Consider the following 23,858-nt stretch of genomic DNA (forward strand, 5'->3'; position numbering starts at 1 on the left):
TTAAATTGTGCTTACTAATTTTATATATATATATATATATATATATATATATACATATATATACATATATACCGGTGTGTGTGTGTGTATGTGTATGTGTGTATATATATATATATATATATATATATATGTATATATATATATATATATATATATATATATGTTGTTTTTTTTGACACATAAGTAACATGCTTTAAATCCTAAGAAAAGCCCAGTATCTTGTATTATGAAATCCTGCTGTGTTATTTTGCGTTCAAGTTATTGGAAGTCAAACAACAGCATAACTGTAATATTTTCACAGAATGTTAAGGATCACTGTCATTGCTACTTTGAACCTATTTCATACATGGATTTGATTTTTAAATGAATTAGTAGTCTATCATATGTATAATTTATGAGTTTGATTATATAGTATGTGATTGAACCACTTTGGCAATACTTTTTGCATTTAAATGAAACGCACTTTCAAATATATAAAATAAATGCAATGAGTTTCTGTGCTTGATTGGGGAAAGCAGTTAGATCCTGGACAGGTTACCAGTCCATCACAGGGCCACATACAGAAAAAAATCAACCACGCAATTAAGAATCTCCAGTTAGCCTAACAAATGATTATGGACTGTGGGATGAAACCGGAGTACCGGGAAAAGCCCCACACAAACACAGAGATTGCATGTAAATTTAGGATTTGAATCAGGAGCCTTTTAGTTATGAGGTAACAGCATAACCAAACCTCTACTGTCCACAGAGCTAATTAACATGAAGTGGTTAGTTAAAGGGGACCTATTATGACATTTAATGTCTATTTTAAACAGGCCTTGAATATCTTAAAAACAAGCTTTTGATTGTTTTTTATAAATACATTAAAAATTCAGCCTCTGGGCCATGTTTTTATCTTTACCGTTTCTAACCTCATTATCTATGAGGGATTCTGAGTGGGCGGGGCTATGATAATGAGGCTCTGTGCTGATTGGCTGCCTGACGCGAATGACGCGATACACCGCTACGAAAAAATGGTGGAAGCTCCGGCCGGAGTTAAGGTTGAATTATGGTTCCGCGTTAAATCGACGCAGAGCCTACGGCGTAGGGTACGCGGCGACGTGCACCGTACCCTACGCTGCAGGCTCTGCGTCGATTTAACGCGGAACCATAATTCAGGCTTCATGTGATGCGAGCGTCATGCGACAAAATCAATTCCATTGCTTTATTTTCTATTGGACTGTCCTAACTGGGCCGTTTTGAGCTGAACATTTGTCGGACGCCCTGCTTCTACTTTCTTCCTGTCGCTCGCGTTGAAAGCCGGTTGAAAGCGCTGTAGGAAACAGTCATGATGAGGAACGGCTGATCCAGTTAGTAGAAATGAGAAGTTATCTCTATGATTCCTCCTCATTTCACTACAAAAACCTCAATAAAGTGGCAGCTGCTGGAGGGAGATGGACAGAGAGCGTCCGATGTCACGCAGTCCTACGATAGTCGGACACTCGCATGCAGTTACACGGTTTTATAGTTGTGGGCGTGGTTTGCATTTTGGTTACGTCCACATCACACTGGACGGATCATCCGGGCGGCTGTACAGACACTGCAGAATTTGGTTTCTTTCCTCCTTCTCTGAGTTGGCAGGCTGAGGGGAGACCACTTTATATATGTTAAAGCAAGAGAAAACGTGTTTTTCATAATAGAACCCCTCTAAGGCTTCAACCAAGATGATATCCTGAGTCACTGCATATATGATATATTTATGTGTGAAATATAAAATATATTATCAGTTCTGTTTATGGAAATTGACCCCCATACACGTATTTGGAATCATGAAATAAACAAATCAAATAGCACTGCTGTTGATGTCCAGCAGATGGCGCTGTGCTTCCAGGCAGCCTACAGTTAACATGCAGACTGAGTGGAAATCTGCAACTGAGGAGAAGAGAAGTCGAAAACAACTTAAATGGACTCTTCAAGTCCCTTAACTGAGTTTTTATGAGTTAAGTTTCAAGTTACAAACAAGAAAGTTCCACATATTTTCATTCTTTAAAAAAGTAAGCTAGGAAAACATCTTTTAACGAAGCCAATTTTTATATTACAAGCACATATTGCTCATCAGACTGTAACGAACATTCAGTTGTGTTTGTGTCAAAGCAGGTGAAACATAAAATACATAAAACTTTTCAACATCTCGTTTGAATCACTCATTTACATGTACTTGATTAAAACATTCAAGTGTTTCTCTCTCTCTCGTTTATTATTTGCAAAAAACAATTTAAATCCCACTTTTTGACCCGAAGGCCCTACATTCATCTCATCTCTGCCTACCGTTTCGACGTGGGATAAGTGTGCAGCTGAATGAAGAGGCCAAAAGTGGAGAGAGTTCGAGTGCAGGGTTTTACTCCTGAGCTTGTTACAACAGGGAGTTAACAGGAAGAGAGCTCGCCCCCTTATGCCACAGTCCATTAGCCCGGATTACAAGCCGAGACTTACAGAGGGGGAAAAGAAAGCCGTCATTCCTTACCCGCGTGATGTAACAAAGGCCAACAGACAAATAACGCAATGAACTCATGACGATGCTTTTCCATCAAACAGCCTCTCTCTCCACACTGCAAAAACTCAAAATCTTACCAGGAATATTTGTCTTATTTTTAGTTAAAATGTCTCATTTCTCACATGTCTAACACGAGACATTACCAGAAAAAAAACTTATTTGACAATTTTCACCTGTTTCAAGTAAATTTTCACTTGAAATAAGTAGAAAAATCTGCCAGTGGGACAAGATTTATCTTCTCATTACAAAAAAATCTTGTTCCACTGGCAGATTTTTCTACTTATTTTAAGTGAAAATCTACTTGAAACAGGTGAAAATTGTTGTTTTTCCAGTGATGAGTCTTGTTTTAAGTGTAGATTTTTTTTTTACTAAAGATTAGACATTTTAATTAGAAATAAGACAAATATTCTTGTTAAGATTTTGAGTTTTTGCAGTGCAGCAAATTACTGAAAGTAGGAATATGCAGAATATGTCTGGCTCGCACTTAGGTTTTCGGTTGGTGATGGCCCTTTTCAAGTTCTATACCTTTTTACTTTTAATATTAAAGCTGCAAAAGTTTCCAAAATGTCTCCATGAAATTGTTGTGTTAGTGTAATTTACAGTTCAGTTTAATAAAATGAAGTGCTGCGTTATCATCATGTGATTGTGCACAAACACACAAACTAAAAGGAAAAAACGGGAGACTTATCATCATCTGAGGCTAATTTGATCATCTTTATTTGTTTAGTTTAGTTTTAGTTTAGTAGAAGTTTATTTCAGTCATATATACCTTTCAAGGCAACAAGGAAGAGAGTTTTTTACAACTTGACTGAAAAAGGCTCAGGCAGAAGCAGAGCTTATTAAAGCCCGCCTACTACACAACTTAAGCTACACAATACATGGTGTCAAGTGTAAAGAAAAAAAAAGAAAAAAACAAACATATAGTATATGCATATACTGTGCATACACTTGCATATATACATGTAAACACATAGATGCATATACATACACATACATACCTCTACGTATCTCTTTTCCCCTTTTTTCAACTACAGCCATAACTCCCAAATATAAATACACATAATGATTTTTTTGAACTTAACAAAGGAAGTACATTGCTTACGTTTGAGATCAACACTCAACACAGAAAATTACATTTTAGATGCTGCTGCATATCCTGGTTTAGACTCATTCATGTAGGATATTTGTCAATGTTTCACAATATTGTCTTTGGTATCATTTTAAAGGGGACCTTTTAAGCTTTCATTCAAGCTAAGATGTGAATCTTTCTGACCAACATAGAGGTCACTGCAGCTCTTTAAACTATAAACAATGCACATTTTTACACAATTTTCGCCTAAAAGATATACTATCTTTTAGCCCTGTGTCATCTAGGAACAACAGAGACACAAAATACAAAAACTGGAATACTCACAGGACCATAAGGATTCAGGAAATGTATAATATACCCCTACTATATCATTGTTGCAGGTCATTGTGAGCCTTAAACTAGAAGAGCATCATTAGGCTGCTATGAAACTATAACAGCCACTAATGTCACAAACTGCTCTTTATCATGCAAATACAGGACATAAAGGACACCAGATAAGGAACAATCTTAGTTTTAGAAACAAACATCTAAAATGTAATTTTCTGAAGGGGCTGGGTGACTTCATGAGCTGATAACTATGATCCAGCTGCCACTCAGGAAGGTTATCATACCAAAATCTACAGACATGGATCTTTTCAAAAATTATAAGCAGGTTTTGTCACTTTGAGTGGTGCTGATATCTGATCTGGAACATGGACTAATAGTGGGGTTGACCGGTCTCTCCTCCAGCTGGTCCAAAATTCAGCTGCCAGCCTATTAACGGGTCCAAAAAGGTGTGAGCAGGTTACATACATGTACGTGTTTCTTATAGAACTGTTTTAAAAATGTTAGTCTTGGCTTTTAAATGTTTATCTGGTCTGGCACCTCCTTATCCCACTGATCGTCCTTGTAGAGCCCTGAGATGTGAAGATCTGAAGATCTGATGCTCCTAGTGGGTCCCAGGACTCGACCTGAGACCTGGGGAGACGGAGCCTTTTCAGTTACGGCTCTTAAACTCTGGAACGGTCTCCCTCTTTCTGTGACGTCTGCCAGAACCCTCAATGATTTTAAATCTCTTTCAAAAACTCATCTTTTTATACTGGCTTTTAATTCCAGCAACATATCAGTAGGCCAGTCCTTGTGGTTTCTCTTGTCTTTTATTAGGGCCTCGAGCACTTACAGTGCGAAGGCCCTATTGTATCTGTTTTTTTTCTCATTTTAGTTTTTTTCCTTCTTCCGACGAAAGGAGGGCCTTTTTTCCCCCTAAACGTGCCCCAAAAGTCACCAAATTTTGCACGCAAGCCAGGCCTGGCGAAAAATGTGATATTTAATGGTTTGCATTAATGGGCGTGGTAAAATGGCTCAACAGCGCCCCCTAGAATACTTTGTCCCTCAAGCCCCACAATACGGTTTGACGTACATGCACGAAAATCGGTACACACCTGTATCATGTCGCAACTTAAAGAAAAGTCTCTTGGCGCCATGGCTGAAACCAAACAGGAAGTCGGCCATTTTGAATTAATCGTGTAATTTTGGAGCAATTTATGCCATTTCTTTGGCCGTTAATGCCCAAACTGTAACGTGCACCCAGGTGTGTTATACATCAAAATGTGCGTCTCCATCCTGCAACGATGCGCATTACTTTTCTCAGTCAAAAGCGTTACCTTGGCGATGATAGATGCCAAAAAGCGTGCCTCCCCTTCATCTGATTGGTCTATATTTGATAGTTCCTACTTTCTGCCATAACTTCTGAATGGTTTGATATAGAGAGTCGTGGGTGGTATCATCCGCTAAATGTCCAGGCCTGAAGAATCTACATGCAAGTCATACAAACTTCCACTGCAGGGCCCGTTCATCACTGCTTGCAGCTTTAATTGTATATTTTAATGTCTTTGCTAACTGCTTTTATTTGTATTTCATTTTTATTCCCCTGTGCAGCACTTTGGTTGCCATATGGCATGTTAAAGCGCTTTGGAATTAAAGTTTTGAGTGATTAATTTATTTATTAGGTAGGCACAATGCACATTAATTAACATTTCTGTAAATGCGCCAGAATTAGCCAAAATTCTATTTTTCATCAGTAAATAAATATTCTTAGATATTAATGACCTCCTCTAGTCTACCTATCACTTATGGATCACTCACGACGGCGTTGGTCCGTGTTATGTGGGCGAGATGTTCTCTGGATGTCGTTAGGCGGCTCTGATCTGAGTGATGGCAAGCGCTGCGCGGGCTACGTGTGGCACGGAAAACGTGTAAAACATGTATATTTTGGCTTCTTCTGACTGATATGTGGTTAAGTTTCAGAATTCGTGATCACCTTGCGTGACCTGGGGTCACGCCATGTCGGCCACAGGCAAACAGTGGACACGATAGTGCTGGAGCTATTCATAAATCCTTTGCTATCTGAGCTGCAGGGGAATCTTAGAGGGCAATTGAACATCTTCCAGCTTATCATTCTAGTCCTTCAGTGCCATAGCCGTGTTGTCTTGGTTCAATAATCTCTGATATACCAATGGTACTACCTGCCCAATGGTAAATGCCAATAAGATGCATAAAGAAGAGGAAAAACATTCAAAAGTTAAAATACAGAAGAGAAATGTTTGAATACTGAATTGGCCAAAGGTAGTAGTCCAGTGTCACTCAATGATATTATGATGCAGTGAGTTGTAAAACTAGAAATCCTTTTTAAGAGTAAAGGGGAAGGCTAATACAAGACAGCATGTCATCATTCAAGGATTCAAATCTTTGTCATTTACTTCCAATTAGTGTCACTGAGCGAGACAGATGGCTCCTGATCGTGGACTCTGTCCTTCTTTAATGAGGAGAAGCGATCTAATGATCAGTAGTTTGAACAATGGGAGTTCCCCACCAACCCATTTTCCTGGAAAAAAGAAAAGAAATCCCCTCTGATGCTGCAAGTCAGATTACAAGATGTCAAGTGGGTGGATCAAGCAAGGTCACGGCTCAGGTAAAACCTAGGCAGCACTAGCCTCCTTCTTGCTCTCTGATTCTGCTCTCTGAACTCTTGCTCTCCCGTCCGTCTCCACGTCTATTTTTATTTACACTCTGTGTCCCAGTCCTGGTCATTTCCCTTAACATGGATTATTAGGGCCCGAGCACTGACAGTGCGAAGGAGATTTCTAAAGGAATTTTTCTTGTTTTTCTTCCGACGAAATGAGGGCCTTTTTGCCCCCCTAAACGTGCCCCAAAAAGTCACCAAATTTTGCACCAAGCCAGGCCTGGCGAAAAATTTGATATTTAATTGTTTGCATTAATGGGCGTGGCCTAATGGCTCAACAGCGCCCCCTAGAAAACTTTGCGCCTCAAGCCCCATAATACGGTTTGACGTACATGAAGGAAAATCGGTACACACCTGTATCATGTCGCAACTTAAAGAAAAGTCTCTTGACGCCATGGCCGAAACCGAACAGGAAGTTGGCCATTTTCAATTAATCGTGTAATTTTGGCGCAATTTATTCAGATTCAGATTCAGATTCAGTTTATTAGGTCAGTTCAGACCATTCCTTCGGCCGTTAATACGGCCCGAACCGTAACGTGCACCCAGGTGTGTTATACATCAAAATGTGCATCGCTAACTTTGTGCCTCAAGCCCCACGATACGGTTTGACGTACATGCACGAAAATCGCTACACACTTGTTGCATGTCGCAACTTAAAGAAAAGTCTCTTGGCACCATGGCCGAAACCGAACAGGAAGTCTGCTATTTTGAATTAATCTTGCAATTTTGACGCAATTTATGCCACTTCTTTGGCCGTTAATGCCCGAACTGTAACGTGCACCCAGGTGTGTTATACATCAAAATGTGCGTCTGGATCCTGCAACGATGCGCATTACTTTTCTCAGTCAAAAGCGTTAGCGTGGCGACGATAGACGCCAAAAAGCGCGACCCCCCTTCATCTGATTGGTCCATATCTGATAGTTCCTACTTTCTGCCATAACTTTTGAATAGTTTGATATAGAGAGTCATGGGTGGTGTCATCGGACTCGGTTTTGAGTCCTTGACATTTATTGGTGAACGTGCGCGAGGGCCCATTCATCGCTGCTTGCAGCTTTAATTTTAGACGTTTCCTTTTTCGAAAAACCCTTGTATTTGATGATGGATTCATGAACTGAACGATGAATTTGAACCTGGAAACATCTGAAACGGCCAGAGCAGGGCTGCTTAGGTCAAGGGGTTGGGATCCTCAGAAAACAAAGGAGCTCCTGAGTATAAATCTCACTACCTTATAACGCCCTTTATGATCTACGAACACAGCTGCTGGACGTCTCAGAATGTTCACGTCTCCTTTCGAAAAAAAAAATGACTGCAATTGATTCTTGATCCACTTTTTGTCCCTTCCTTTGCCGTGTATCAGGTGTGACGCACGTTTAACCAGCCCTGCTCTAATTCCCTAACGAGATTGCCTGTCCCCGGATATCCAATTAAACCCCGATTAACCAGGCTCAGCTCATTAGCTCGGCCAAACCAATCCCCCCCGCCACCCTCCGCTCCACACCATCCATCCAATTGCCCCCGTCTTGACCAAAACCAGCCAGTGCATTAGAATGAACCCCAGTATCTAAAAATAATTGATAGTTTAAATAATTGTGTGTTTGAAAGGAGGTGCACTATGCCGTTTTTTTCTATTTTGAGGTGTTCTCCTCAGGTTTAATACATTTTAATAGGAGGAAAATATACAATAAATGCATTATTTTTCTTTCGAAACCATAATTTCATTCCTCAGTGCGTAGAATTTTGAAAATTGGGCCCCATATTCTCACATTTCCCATCCACCCCTTCCCTTTCCCTTCCTGCTGTCTTCTTTCACTTCTGTTCCCCGCTCTTGCCTTTTGACCTCATAACCTGATTTTCTCCCTCCAATCAGTTTATCTGATTCTTCTTGCCACGTTCCCTCACCCTGTTTCTCTCTGTCTCTCCCCTCTCTCTGTTTCCATCTTTGAGCTTTATCCCTTCATCCCTTATCTCCTTCATCCTCTCCAATCCTCATCTGCTGTTGGAGTTTTTCACAAGTTAAGCTACGCCGGCAGTCTAGCAGGAGGAGAGCAATCGGAGGAGCCAGCGAGCAGGTCGTGCAACCTGGGATTGTGGGATCTAAAGCAGCTCGGACTGGGAACGCAGAGCCGGAAGTTGTCTGGGACCAGGAGCTGCCCGGGTTTGCAGGGGAAGACGCGGGTCCTCGTTGTGTGTGGAATAGGTGAGTTTTTCAGATGCCTCTTCATGCAGGTGCTTCCTCTGCTGTTGCAGAACGGTTGGAGCTCTCTTTGATAAAAATCAAATCTGAATAAGAGGAAAATTTTGAAAACTTTTGCTTTACTGTGCAGGACAGACGAAACAACTAAAGGGCAAAATGGTGGATAATAAGGGAAACCTCTTCAGTGTGTAGATTTGCACTCATTTCATCAAGGAAGTCACGCTCATTAGTTTTTATTAAGTCCAGGTCTCATTATTCTTCCAAGACTCCACTAAAGCAGCTTCTAATACTTACATTGTCCATTTCTTGCAAACCATATAATATTACGTCAGGGCTTTATAAACCTACATCTAGTGATTGCATAATTTTGAAGGTGATCTTTGGATTTTTAAGCTAGCTGTCAAAGAGGATTTGAGCCTCAGGTGTAGAAGCCGTAATCTGTCACACAAGGCCAGACCTCAGACTGGGCTTTCTATTGCAATCTTCTTCTTCTTCTTCTTTTTTGTTTGAGAGTACAACTGAATTCTTTGGAGGATTTATGTGAGTGAGGTTTTATGCAGGAATTAAAAGAATTAAAGTTTAAAAACAAATACAAAACATGATTTTCACGAGGTACAAAGAGGAAGGAGTTTAGCGGCTTTTAGGGGCAGAAAACACTACTGGGTGAATCTGTTTATATTTATGTACAGAAATGGGCAGCTTATTATATGTGTATGTATGCATGTGTATATATAGGTGTATATATATATATATATATATGGCATCGTGCGGGTGTATGAGTATATATATATGTGTGTGTGTGTGTGATTATGTGTGTAAGTAGATATATACATAGATATAGAGATTCATTTAATAGAGATAGTATAGTGTAAATAAGTATATTTATATAAATATTTATATGGGCATGTGTGTACAAATGTATAGAAATATTCAACTATGTGTATGTATGTATAGGTATGTGTTTGTGAGTATAATTACAGTATATAATAGTATTTATAAATACGGGTTAAATGATTAGTGAATGGGGGTAGGATTAAATAAGTTTACACTTCTTCCTACTCCTTTTTTGCACATGTAAATTAAGTTATCAAGTGTTAAAGGATGACATTCTTTGTTTTGTTGTTTTGTTTTCTTAAACTTCTCTTGAAGTGTTACTTTTTTTACATGTACAAAAATAAAATAAATCAAATCAAATCAGGTAAAGTGATCAGCCGAGTCTTATATTTACGCAACCTGAGACCCAAGTAGAGCGAAACCTTCGGGGCCTCTGATTCTAAAAGACCCGCATCGTCTCCAACGTCCACCTGACCCTCTCCTCTCTCTTTGACCGATCCCAGGGTAAAGAGCAAGCACTAATCGGATGACAGGAGATTTGAGCAGTAAAGCTTTCTCTAAGATCTCCTGCTGGGATTAGAAGTTCTGTAGCACAAACCCAAAACTCCTCACCGGAGCCACTTTTCCTTCCTGTTTCCTCCCATGTCCATCCTGCATCTTTCATTATACACCTTGAGAGATTCCATTTTTATTAAATATTTGATTCATTTTTCTCTGGAAACTTTTCTGCTGCTTCATATTTTAATATTTGTGGGTGCTTACATAAAAATAAGCAAGCAAAGGTGTGTTTTTTTAAGACACAGAATAGACAACACTGCAAAAACTAACTTCTAAGAAAGTTTTGAAAAAAGCCTACCGGTAGTTTCAAGAATATTTGAAAACTATTGTGATAGTTTTTAAAATTTTTCAAAATATATATATATATATATATATATATATATATATATATATATATATATATATATATATATATTTTTTTTTTTTTTACCCCAATGGCAGATATATTTTTTACTAAAAATAAGAAAATTCTGACTAGACATATGGAAAATGACTTTATTTCTAGAGGGGTTGTTTTTCCAATGAAAGTCTATGGCTCTCTGTTATTTAAGACTAAGGAATGATGGGAATGAATTACCTATCTAGTATTAACAGTGATAAATCTTTCATCAGTGGAAGTTCATGGTTTTGGTTTCTCTCAACAGAACCATGCAAGTGGTTGGCTGGCATTAAATAAGTAAGATGTCAGTATCCTATTGGAGAGTATTAGGAACATGCTACAACGCATGAATAGTTCAAACTGATCTTTAGAGAGGTTAAAACACTTCTAATTTGTTAATGATGTTAGTGATGTTAAAAAGGCATGTGACTCTTAAAGCACATTTAATAGGATGCCCATTAAAAGCTCCTTTAAAAGTTAAATTTCCAAAGCATTTACTGTAGGCTCTAAAATAAAAAGATAAAAGTGTGACCTTTTTTTTTTGATTGAAAAATAAACGATAATAATAAGGATTATAATTATCCTAAATCACCACATACGGTGTGTTTAAAAGCACGATTAGTGAAAGTGACTGAATTCTGAGGGTCGAGGACAATTTAAAGTTTCCAGGAAATTCATTAGAAACAGTCCACAACAAAATGTAGCATATTCTTCTAATTCTTTCCTCCTTCCTTCATATTCTTGTTCTTTGTTTCAGAGCCCCTCTTCCCTTAAAAAGCTTTCTTAATCCGCCCTGTGTTCATTAGAAGGATCTGAGCATGAGGAAGCAGTATTATAATTTCAGAATAAGATTACACATGTCGGCCGTGTCTAATCTTTGCTGGAGAGTTGATCTGTAATTTACTGCAGGGTTGAGCTGTAAGAGTCAAATGGGAGGAATATGGCAGCAGGACTGCAAAAACATTCAAATCTATATACAAATATCTTCAGTTTAATTTGACGTTAACACACTTTATAACTGGTTATTAAGTTGCAAGTGTATTTTTTGTCTCATTTGTCTTTCTTTTTTTCCCAGTCTCTGCGGCTTCAGAGTGAGATTTTTCTGTCAGTAACATCCCCTCACAACTGTTGCCATGGCAGCTGAGAAAGCTGAAATGGATGCACTGAAAAAGGAGTGCGACGGCCTCCGTACACAGATTGAGGTGAGCATTTCCTGCACGTGAAAACCTGCTTCCTGATGAAACACACATGCCGGCACCCCCATGACAGCCTTTTTTTAAATGTTTTTTTTTTTTTCAAATTTGGTCTGGTTTTTCAATAATTTGTTTAGTCATTAGATTTTTTTTCTAAACCACCACTTTTTGCATTTTATTTGTGGTTATTTTATCTTAGAATAGCTAGTTCTGGCATCACTGCAAAAACTCAAAATCTTACCAGGAATATTTGTCTTATTTCTAGTTAAAATGTCTCATTTTTAGTCAAAAAATCTCATTACACTTAAAACAAGAGTCATTACCAGAAAAATAACTTTCTAATTTTCACCTATTTCAAGTAAATTTTCACTTGAAATAAGTAGAAAAATCTGCCAGTGGGACAAGATTTATCTTCTCATTACAAGCAAAAAAATCTTGTTCCACTGGCAGATTTTTCTACTTATTTTAAGTGAAAATCTACTTGAAACAGGTGAAAATTGTTTTTGTTTTTTTTTTTCCAGTGAAGACTATTGTTTTGAGTGTAATGAGATTTTCTTTGACTAAAAATAAGAAATTTTAACTAGACATAAGACAAATATTCTTGTTAAGATTTTGAGTTTTTGCAGTGAACATTTTGTGTTCACACCCCCAACGTGGTTCTTTGCATTTACGTCCTCTAGTTTATTTTAGTACTTAGTGCCCACATTAGGGCGTATATGGAATGTAGATTCCACCACTACAAATAGTTTTGTATCAACAATAAATACTTTACTCGTGAGTACTTGTTTTAATGTGGTTAAAGCCTAAACACACAGAGAGAGGCTTGACTTTCCCTTTCGCGCTGAGCTGTTCTCCTTGTGTCGTCTAAACCTCCAGGCCGCTCGCAAGGCTGTGAATGACGGCGACATGAAATCGGCATCAGGTGGCACCGCCTCGGTGGGTAGAGTCCAACTGAAGCTCAGGAAGACGCTCAAGGGTCACCTGGCCAAAATCTACGCCATGCACTGGTCGGCAGACTCCAGGTGAGGAGGAGGAGGGATGATGATGATGATGATGATGTGCATGATTCGCAAAGACAACAATTCATTTTTCATTTATTCGTTTTTCTAAATGCTTAAAGGAAACAGAAACCCTACAATTGCCCAATTTTGAAGATATGTTTCGTAGTTTACTTCCAGCTTTCTGCTCTACACTGCAAAAACTCAAAATCTTAACAAGAATATTTGTCTTATTTCTAGTTAAAATGTCTCATTTTTAGTCAAAAAATCTCATTACACTTAAAACAAGACTCATCACTGGAAAAAACAACAATTTTCACCTGTTTCAAGTAGATTTTCACTTAAAATAAGGAATTTTCTACTTATTTCAAGGGAAAATTTACTTGAAACAGTTGAAAATTGTCAAATAACAAGTTATTTTTCTGGAAATTACTCTTGTTTTAAGTGTAATGAGATTTCTTTACTAAAAATGAGACATTTTAACTAGAAATAAGACAAATGTTTCTGGTAGGATTTTGAGTTTTTGCAGTGTAGTACTTCAATAAAATAGACTTAGGCTACTTATCATTTACTTATCAAGTTTTAATCTTGATGATGTAATGTTTTTATGGGGAAAAATGATTTTGGCTAAATATATAACATATCATATTATCATATAACAGGTGAAGTTTTCTGTTGTGCCTGATTTGATCACCTTACTTACAAATTCCATGTGGTGTAACTGATGAGCTCATCAACTGAAAACACTATTTGAAAGCTTGATTTTCTGGGGCACTTTGAATGCACCACTAAAAACAAAAACCAAATACTGTAGATCAATATAATAAGGCTAACTGACTAGATCCTTCCAGTTTAAGACATAGCTGAAGCCTAAATATCATTATATTTGATGCTTCTTGGCTTCTGGTTGAGAATCGGTCATGTATGTTATTATGTGCCAGCCTTTTTCAGAGTGGCATTTGCATGAAACTCTTAATTTTCACAAAATAGCAGATTGTATATCTGCACAATGCCATCATTTACACACCTGATGGGATTGGAAAAAAAAAAAAACAGCAGTTGGATTACTGGGATTTAAGACTGCGAGGATTGTTAAAAATACACTTAAAAGCCCTCTCCAAATATCCAGTGAATCTTCCATTTCTCTCAAAGGTCAATGGTGAGTGCGTCTCAGGATGGCAAGCTGCTGGTCTGGGACACCTTCACAGGAAACAAGGTAGGAACCTCATCTGTCCAGTCTAGCAGCATCTCAAACACGGGTGACGGGTGCAAATCCTTCACAGAATTTCATGTAGCACACAAAGAATCCCATGAGATTAAATTATTATTTTATTTATTTTGATGATGCAGCATAAATGTAAAATTGGATGACAAAGTGAAGACTTTAAGAAGATAACCTCATTCACACTGATTTTATGATGCTGAAACTGAATGAACACGTTTTCTTAACATTTTTACCACTTTTTTTTTACTAAATTGTGTTTAGGTGTGAAATGTTTTAAAGATCTTATGCAAAATTGTATTTCATTGCTTTTTAGGCTCCTATGTGGATAATGCTGTCTCTTTTTTCAAAGCAGTTTTCAAACCATATTGTCTACAATAAATTTAAGTTTCTTCTCTTCTTTTATAGTTGAGGTCATCATAAAACAATTTATGGAGGGATAATTCCTCCTGTACTGTTCTACTGCTCTGATTGGTCAACTCACGTAGGCACCGCCCACTTCAGCTATTATTAATATTCCTTATATATAGAAATGAATATTCACCTCGCCAAGTTGAGAGCTTTTCAAAAAAGTCAAATAGGAATGTTGAGCCGTATTTTGTAATAACGGTGCATTTTGTAATAAACTACCCCAACGCATTTTGTCATAAATCTTGCCGCATTATGTAATAAGTTATTACATTTTAAGAAGATTATTACAAAATGCAACTTTTTTTATTCTCTAGAAAATGTAATAACATGGTGCATTATGTAATAACAATTGTAAAGCATAGTTTATTTGTTTGTTATTGGCCTATATAATTCCAAACTTCAAATAGGCAACTAAAGTTATATTTGGAGTATTATACATAGATTTATTGGGCTACATAGCTCTAAGGGAAATTGCATAAAAAACACCAAAAGTCACTCTTGTATAAATTCATTGTTAGACAAACAACAATAATAGGTATTATTACATAATGCACCATGTTATTACATTTCCTAGAAAATAAAAAAGTGGCAAGTGCATTTTATAATAATCTTCTCAAAATGCAATAACAAAATGTATTACAAAATGGGGCAGTTTATTACAAAATGAAATGAAAAAGTTATTACATTTTGGAAGTTTATTACAAATTGCACCGTTATTACAAAATGCGGCTCAACAAGGGACAAAAGCACACCTTCGTTGATTATCTACACCTGACAAACAGTCGTATCAGCCTATCTATCAGAATAATGTTTTTTGACTTTTCTAATGCTTTTAACACACTACGGCCACAGATCTTAGCCAATAAGCTTTTTAATTATAATCTTAACAGCTCTACTATCACTTGGGTCACCGATTACCTCACAACTAGGCCTCAGTATGTGAGGCTTCATGGCAGTAGATCAGAAACTGTTACCACATGCATTGGGGCTCCACAGGGTACAGTTTTATCTCCGTTTTTATTTACTTTGTACACTTCTGACTGCAGGCACAGCAGCAATTCTTGTCATCTACAAAAGTTTGCTGATGATTCTGCCCTTGTCGGCTATATTTTTAATAACGACAATGCCGCCTACCAAAGAGAAGTGGACAGTTTTGTCGGTTAGTGTGAGGAAGCCCACCTTATTCTTAATGTAGACAAGACAAAAGAACTTGTTATTGACATGAGAAGGAAGAAACCTGAAACTGAACCTATTTTGGAAAGGACAGTCCGTACAGATTGTACCATCATATAAATATCTTGGTGTGCACGTGGACTGTAAACTGGACTGGAAGACAAACTCCAATGCTATTTTGAAGAAGGCCCAGTCCAGATTATTTTTCTTACGGAAACTCAGATCATTTGACATCAGCAGATCCCTTTTAAATGTTTTTTATAATGGCATTTTAGCAAGTGTCCTTTTTATGCGGTTGTTTGTTGGGGTGGCAGCCTGACATTGGAGGACAGGAACAGGATTAATAAACTTATTAAAAAGGCTCTGTCATAGGTATGAGCAGTATTCGAGTTGTAAAAAAAAATCAGGGGGGATTCTGGATTTTATCATATGGGGACAGATAATTTGTAATGATTACAAATATTATAATATATTACAAATAATAGTACCGACCAAAACAGCTGCAGAAATACTGCAGGGATGACATAGCAGCAGTTAAATGCAGCCTTCTGTAAGCTTTAAATATCCACTGCTTACATCAAATACATCAAAACACAACAATAAAAAACAGTTTTCTGAACTTATCAATATGACTCTGTCCTTCACAGGATAAGTAAAATGGATCACTGCAAAAACTCAAAATCTTAACAAGAATATTTGTCTTATTTCTAGTTAAAATGTCTCATTTTAGTAAATAAATCTCATTACACTTAAAACAAGACTCATCACTGGAAAAAACAACAATTTTCCCCCGTTTCAAGTAGATTTTCACTTGAAATAAGTAGAAGAACCTGCCAGTGGAACAAGATTGTTTTCCTTGTAATAAGAAGATAAATCTTGTCCCACTGGCAGATTTTCCTACTTATTTCAAGTGAAAATTTATTTTACAGGTGAAAATTGTCAAATAAGTTATTTTTCTGGTGATGACTCTAAATGTTGAAATAGCAGTAAAACCACATTCATTGATGAAATGACATAAGGGATGGAAAGGGGGGATGGCAGTTTTACAGGGGGGAGGATTTGGACCGTTTTTATTTCAGGGGGGATGCCATCCCCCCTCATCCCCCCTCAACTCCAGTACTGGGTATGAGCCCTTCTTCTCTGGAGGTCAGAACAGAGCAGAGGACTAGGAGGAAGCTCAGAGTTATCCTGTCCCAAGATGATCGTCCCCTGTACAGCTTTTTTTGCGAGAAGTAGCAGAAGTAGACGGCTTCTTTTACCCAGATGCTCCACAGAGAGACTTAGGAAGTCCTTTGTTCCTGCAGCAACCACACTTTTTAACTTCTGATGTCATGTCTTGCTGCTATATTAACCCTTGTGCAAATTGCACTTTAAACTGCAGCCACTCTTTTAGACTGTCATAACTTGATGCCATATTTGCTGCTATACTTGTCTTGCACATTGCACTTTTAAATGGATTTGTATTCTTTTCTTTTATCTCCCTTTTTTGGGGGGTCATTTTCTGGTTATTTTTTGTTGTATTGATCCACTGCTGTCCCTAGGTGGAGACATGTTAATGTGTATTGTTGATTGTTTTTTGTTGTATTGTTGTGGCCATGGTGGCAATGAAGTTTCCCCTTTGTAGTGGTGCAGATAACCAAAACCATTGTGCATTTTGTGATAAAAGTGTCAAATTTGGTAGACTTATAGCCAAAGACATGTAGAAAAAAATTAGATATGGAGCCGTCATAGATTTTCAATATGACTCCCATTTTTCAAGATGGCCGCCGGTGACCACTGTTTTAGATACAATTTCATATAAACAATGGATAAAATGTGATAGAAACATCAAATTTGGTACAGTTATGGTCAAAAACATGAAGAACAAAATAAAGATATGCAGCCATCATGAATTTTCAATATGGGTGCTATTTTTCAAAATGGCCGCCATTGACAACTGTTTTTAGATACATTTACATATTTATGATAGATATAATGTGATATTGAAAATATAAGTTGAATTGATCTACCATGTTGTATTCATTATAGGGGACTTCTTGAGCCACTCTTTGTCTGGACCCTCACCTAGGACCTGTTTGCCTTGGGAGACCCTACCAGGGGCATAAAGCCCCGACAACATAGCTCCTAGGATCATTGAGACACGCAAACTCCTCCACCACGATAAGGTGGTAGATCAAGGAGGAGATTTTTTTTTCTTTTTCTTTTTTTATGATTCTAAATGACATTTTTTTTTTCTTTTTTTATGATTCTGAATTCAAATTTATGAACTTCAGAATTGCTCAGAAGCTACAATTCAAGACTCAAAATATGCAATACTGTCTAACTAGGGCAGCGCGGGAAAGTCTATTCAGCACTCCCCTTCACAGTAACAGAGAGCTGTGCACTCTAAGGCAGCTTTTTTGCACTTGCACCGCCTAACACAACCCTTCTTATATTGGGGATTATTAAAGTTGAATCCATCCATCCATCCAGCCCAGTCATTTCTACCACAACGTATGAACAGAACCCTGGGAATTAGCTGAAAGTGATTTCTCCTCCCCAGATGAATGCCGTCCCACTAAAGTCTGCGTGGGTGATGAGCGTGGCCTTCGCCCCGTCGGGGAACCTGCTGGCCAGCGGCGGGCTGGACAACATGTGCACCGTCTACAACATCAAGGCTGCCAGCCCCAAGACTCTCAGGGAGCTGGACGCGCACACAGGTCAGCTCGCTGGAAAAGCTTCGATTTAAAGTCACATCAGAAAGAAAAGAAAAATCTGGTATTAACAAAAACCTTTCTTTTCCAGGTTACCTGTCCTGCTGCCGTTTCCTTAGTGATACTGAGATTCTGACGGCTTCCGGTGACACCACTTGGTGGGTTTATCGTGAATTCCTTTAGATTCAGTTTCAGATGTTTAGAAAACCGACTTGGCCCATGTTCAAAACGGTCCCAACGGGTTCGTTTCAGTTTATTTTAAACATAAACATATTCAGAAAAACACAAGAGCCTTTCCTTAAAGCTGTAGGCGGTGTGTGTGATTCTGTGTTTCTGGAGCCACAAGCAAAATCTTGTTTAGGACCCTCAAAATCTGATACCAGGGTCTGCACTGCAAAAACTCAAAATCTTAACAAGAATATTTGTCTTATTTCTAGTTAAAATGTCTCATTTTTAGTAAAAGAAAATCTCATTACACTTAAAACAAGACTCATCACTGGAAAAAACATCAATTTTCACCTGTTTCAAGTAGATTTTCACTTAAAATAAGTAGAAAAATCTGCCAGTGGAACAAGATTTTTTTGCTTGTAATGAGAAGATAAATCTTGTCCCACTGGCAGATTTTTCTACTTATTTCAAGTAAAAATTTACTTGAAACAGGTGACAATTGTCAAATAACAAGTTATTTTTCTGGTAATGTCTCTTGTTTTAAGTGTAATGAGATTTTTGACTAAAAATACTAGAAATAACACAAATATTCCTGGTAAGATTTTGAGTTTTTGCAGTGAGTTCATCTTTAACAAGTTCACTGAATTATCCATTTTGTAAAAAAAAAAAAAAAGAAACACACACATACAGAGTGGGTGTAAGGAAAACAAACATGAAGCTGAGAGAAATTTGAATTTTGTTGGATTAAACAAAACAGCTGAATCCCTTTTTTATTTCCTCTCCTGTGTAATCAAAAATCTACGAAGGAGTATTAGGGCCAAACAAAAAAACAAAAAAAGGAAATTACGAGAATAAAGTCATAATGTAATGAGAATAAAGTCGTAATATTACGAGAATAAAGTCGTAAAATTACGAGAATAAAGTCATAATATTACGAGAATAAAGTCATAAAATTACGAGAATAAAGTCGTAATATATTATAAATATATAAATATAACTTCACAAGATGCTCAATATTCCTCATTTTAACACAGGGAGAAGATGCTCTTCCTGTTAGAGTTCTCATAAATTATATTCTCATAATTTTACGACTTTATTCTCGTAATGTTACGACTTTATTCTCGTAATTTTACGACTTTATTCTTGTAATATTACGACTTTATTCTCATAATATTACGACTTTATTCTCATAATATTACGACTTTATTCTCATAATATTACGACTTTATTCTATTACGACTTTATTCTCGCAACATTACGACTTTATTCTCGTAATGTTACGACTTTATTCTCGTAATATTACGACTTTATTCTATTACGACTTTATTCTCGTAATGTTACGACTTTATTCTCGTAATTTTACGACTTTATTCTCGTAATTTTACGACTTTATTCTCATTATATCATGACTTTATTCTCGTAATTTCCAATGTTTTTTGTCTTAGTTTGGCCCTAATACTCCGTCGTAAAAATCCACCACCTCCTGTCTCATGGCATTTTTCCTCTCGTCTCTCCAGCTGTCTGTGGGACCTGGAGACCGGCAAGCAGAAGATCATTTTCACCAACCACATCGGGGACTGCATGTCGCTGGCTCTCTCCGAGGACCAGAACACCTTCATCTCCGGAGCCTGCGACTCTCTGGCCAAGCTGTGGGACCTGAGGGAAGGGACCTGCAAGCAGACCTTCTCCGGCCACACCAGCGACATCAACGCCATCAGCGTGAGGAGGATACACGCCACAAACACCGGAAACTATGCAACCCGTTTGTCAGAGCTTCAGCTTTGGATCACGGATATGTTTAAGTAGAAAGTCCAGAGCGAAGCTTTTGGAACCAGTTCATATAAACCACCGGCATCTGGGTTTTGACCGTTAGCAGTCACACAAAATAAATACATGTCAGCTTTACAACTACAATCACAATCAAAGCTGCAAGCAGCGATGAACGGGCTCTCGCACTCACGGCCACCGCCCCCATAAGCATATCAGAAATGACACCACCCACGACTTCCTATGTCAAACCATTCAAAAGTTATAGCAGAAAATAGGGACTATGAAATATCGACCAATCGGAAGAAGGGGCGGGGCTAATTTGCACCAATTATGGCCAAGGACTCAAAGCCATGTCCGATGACACCACCCACGACTCTCTATGTCAAACCATTCAAGAGTTATGGCAGAAAATAGGGACAACCAATCACAAGAACGGGCGGGGCTAATTCAGGCCAATGAAGGTCAAGGACTCAATACCGAGTCCAATGACACCACCCACATGTCTTTATCCCAACCCGTTCAAAATTTATGGCAGAGAAAATTTTTCTAGGGGGCGCTGTTGAGCCATTAGGCCACGCCCATTAATGTAAACCATGAAATATCAAATTTATCACCAGGCCTGGCTTGCATGCAAAATTTGGTGACTTTTGGGGAACTATCAAATATGGACCAATCAGATGAAGGGGCGTCTTTTTGGCGTCTAGCGTCGCCACAGTAACACTTTTGAAAGAGAAAAGTAATGCGTATTGTCGCAGGATGGAACCGCATATTTTGATGTATAACACACCTGGGTGCACTTTAGGGTTCGGGCCGTATTAACTGCTGAAGGAATGGCATAAATTTCGCCAAAATTACACGATTAATTGAAAATGGCCGACTTCTTGTTCGGTTTCGGCCAAGGCGCCAAGAGACTTTTCTTTAAGTTGCGACATGATACAGGTGTGTACCGATTTTCGTGCATGTACGTCAAACCGTATTGTGGGGCTTGAGGCACAAAGTTTTCTACGGGGCGCTGTTGAGCCATTTTGTCACGCCCATTAATGCAAACCATTAAATATCAAATTTATTGCCGGGCCTGACTTGCGTGCAAAATTTGGTGACTTTTGGGGCACGTTTAGGGGGGCAAAAAGGCCCTCATTTCGTCAGAAGAAAAACTAAAATAAAAATGAGAACTCCTACAGATACAATCGGGCCTTTGCACTGTCAGTGCTCTGGCCCTAACTAAACAGTTCAAATTGCAGACATCCAGCATCTGTGACTACAGTTTATTTCATAATAACATCCTGAGGCAGCATTATATGGGAACTGATGGTATTAAACTATCTTCCTCTCTCTCGTGCTGCAGTTCTTCCCCAGTGGAAACGCCATCATCACGGGCTCTGACGACTGCTCCTGCAAGATGTACGACCTGCGTGCCGACCAGGAGGTCGTGGACTACACGGACAGCAGCCTGAACGCCGGCGTCACATCCCTGGCTCTCTCCAACTCGGGCCGCCTTATCTTTGCAGGGTACGACGACTTCAACTGCCACATCTGGGATTCACTGAAGGGGGAGAAAGTCGGTGAGTGGCATTCGGTTTATTCCAGAGTCCTTACAAACACCAGGAAACTGGAGCACATTACACCGGTCATATTATACTACACTGGCTTCCAGTGAGTCAAAGGATAGAGTTTAAAACCTTACTGCTGGTCTACAAAGACCTGAATGGTCTTGGACCAACATGCTACTGTCCTTACTTTGCCCTTACTTTGTAACTTGTGCTTTTTATTATTTTACCTCTTTTCTTATCATTTTATTTCATTTTATTTGTTATCTACTGTTTAATTGTGTCTTGCCGCTTTTAATGTTGATGTAAAGCACTTTGAATTACATTGTGTTGAATTGTGTTATACAAATAAACTTGCCTTGCACTTGCCTTTCATTATGCACTTTAAGAAAAAAGTGGAAATGTCGAGAAAAAAGTTGAAATGTCGAGATTAATGTTGAAGTACAATCTTGAGAAAAAAGTCTAAATGTTTAGAAAAAAGTCTAAATGTTGAGAAAAAAGTCAAAATTTTGAGAAAATAGTCAGAATGTTGAGAAAAAAGTCAAACTTTCGAGAAAAAAGTCGAAATGTCGAGAAAAAAGTCAATTTTTTTAGAAAAAAGTCAGAATGTCAAGATTAATGTTGAAGTACAATCTTGAGAAAAAAGTCTAAATGTTTAGAAAAAAGTCGAAATGTCGAGAAAAAAGTCAGAATGTCAAGATTAATGTTGAAATACAATATTGTGAAAAAAGTTAAACTTTTGAGAAAAAAGTCGAAATGTTGAGAAAAAAGTAGAAAAGTTGAGAAAAAAATCAAACTTTCGAGAAAAAAGTCAAAATTTCGACGAAAAAGTCGAAATGTCGCGATTAAAAAGGAAAGGTAAAAGGAAGAAAAAAAGAGAAAAAAAGAAGAAAAAAAGAAAAAGAAAAGAAAGCCAAGAAAAAAAGAGAGAAAAAGGAAAACAAAAAAAAAACAAGAGAAAAAGGAAAAAAGAAAAAAAAAAGAAAAAGAGAAAAAAAAACAAGAAAAAAAGAGCATGCGGCTCTAGAGCTGCGGGTTGCCGACCCCCGATGTAGCATAAACATTTATATTTAAACTTTTGATGCATCTTTTCATGATGCTCTCTCCTCCTTATTTCCCCATCTCAACGTTTTCTCATGTTGTATCTTTTCCTCACTTTCTTTTCCTTTCTTTTCCTTCCCCTATCTGACTGTGTCCTCCTCCCTGTGCTCGCGCTCCTTCCAGGCGTTCTCTCCGGCCACGACAACAGGGTGAGCTGCACCGGCGTCCCGGGCGACGGCATGGGCGTCTGCACGGGATCCTGGGACAGTTTCCTCAAACTGTGGAACTGAGGCCCCGCAGCAGAGGAGTCCGACTTCAGGGGAAAAAGGGAGGAGGGGGAGGAGGAGGAGAAGAGGACAAAGGGGCGAAATGAGGAGAAGAAACGGAATAACAGAAAAGTAAAGAAAGGAAAGGATCTGCGAGAACCTTATTTTTCCATCTTCCTCTCTTCTTCCTTGCGTGCAAAACACGAGCATCTGCAAATGAGCCAAATTGTACTAATGGCGTGAGGTAAACAGTGCTGAATGCATCCTGCAGCGTGAACACGAGAGCTTTATCATTGCTGAGACTATTTAAATACAAAAATACATTTTTAAATATAATGGTAATTATTAAAAGGGACAACAGAGCAGATTAAACGCTCTTATTAAGATCCTTAAATACATATAGAAAAGGAGATGCACACATATTGAAAAAAAGGATGATAGAATTACATCTTTTGTCTTTAAGATCTTTGACGTGTAAAAGAGATCTGCACTGCAAAAATTCAAAATATTACCAGGAATATTTGTCTTATTTCTAGTTAAAATGTCTCATTTTTAGTCAAAAAAATCTCATTACACTTAAAACAAGAGTCATTACCAGAAAAATAACTTATTTGACAATTTTCACCTGTTTCAAGTAAATTTTCACTTGAAAATTAGTAGAAAAATCTGCCAGTGGGACAAGATTTATCTTCTCATTACAAGCAAAAAAATCTTGTTCCACTGGCAGATTTTTCTACTTATTTTAAGTGAAAATCTACTTGAAACAGGTGAAAATTTTTGTTTTTTT

At 38.0% G+C, this 23,858-nt stretch overlaps 1 protein-coding gene across 1 annotated transcript; it reads left to right on the top strand.

Annotated features, from left to right (window-relative positions):
• The first annotated feature begins 8,567 nt into the window (after positions 1 to 8,567).
• gnb3b (guanine nucleotide binding protein (G protein), beta polypeptide 3b) lies at positions 8,568 to 23,653 on the top strand. The gene is made up of 9 exons (XM_061741462.1): positions 8,568 to 8,821; positions 11,665 to 11,791; positions 12,659 to 12,804; positions 13,933 to 13,996; positions 18,129 to 18,285; positions 18,371 to 18,437; positions 19,965 to 20,166; positions 21,563 to 21,779; positions 22,989 to 23,653. Exons 2-9 carry the CDS (start codon positions 11,723 to 11,725, stop codon positions 23,093 to 23,095), a joined length of 1,029 nt encoding a protein of 342 aa, XP_061597446.1. The 5' UTR covers positions 8,568 to 8,821; positions 11,665 to 11,722; the 3' UTR covers positions 23,096 to 23,653.
• The last annotated feature ends 205 nt before the right edge of the window (positions 23,654 to 23,858 follow it).

Source organism: Cololabis saira, chromosome 15 (assembly GCF_033807715.1).
Source record: "Cololabis saira isolate AMF1-May2022 chromosome 15, fColSai1.1, whole genome shotgun sequence".
Classification (NCBI taxonomy): domain Eukaryota; kingdom Metazoa; phylum Chordata; class Actinopteri; order Beloniformes; family Belonidae; genus Cololabis; species Cololabis saira.

Excerpts from the sequence above, each read along its gene's own strand:
- gnb3b (XM_061741462.1), top strand. The coding sequence starts at position 11,723 with ATGGCAGCTGAGAAAGCTGAAATGGATGCACTGAAAAAGGAGTGCGAC. Across the intron at positions 13,997-18,128 it reads ACACCTTCACAGGAAACAAG|ATGAATGCCGTCCCACTAAA; the intron begins GTAGGAACCTCA and ends TCTCCTCCCCAG. Across the intron at positions 21,780-22,988 it reads ACTGAAGGGGGAGAAAGTCG|GCGTTCTCTCCGGCCACGAC; the intron begins GTGAGTGGCATT and ends CGCTCCTTCCAG.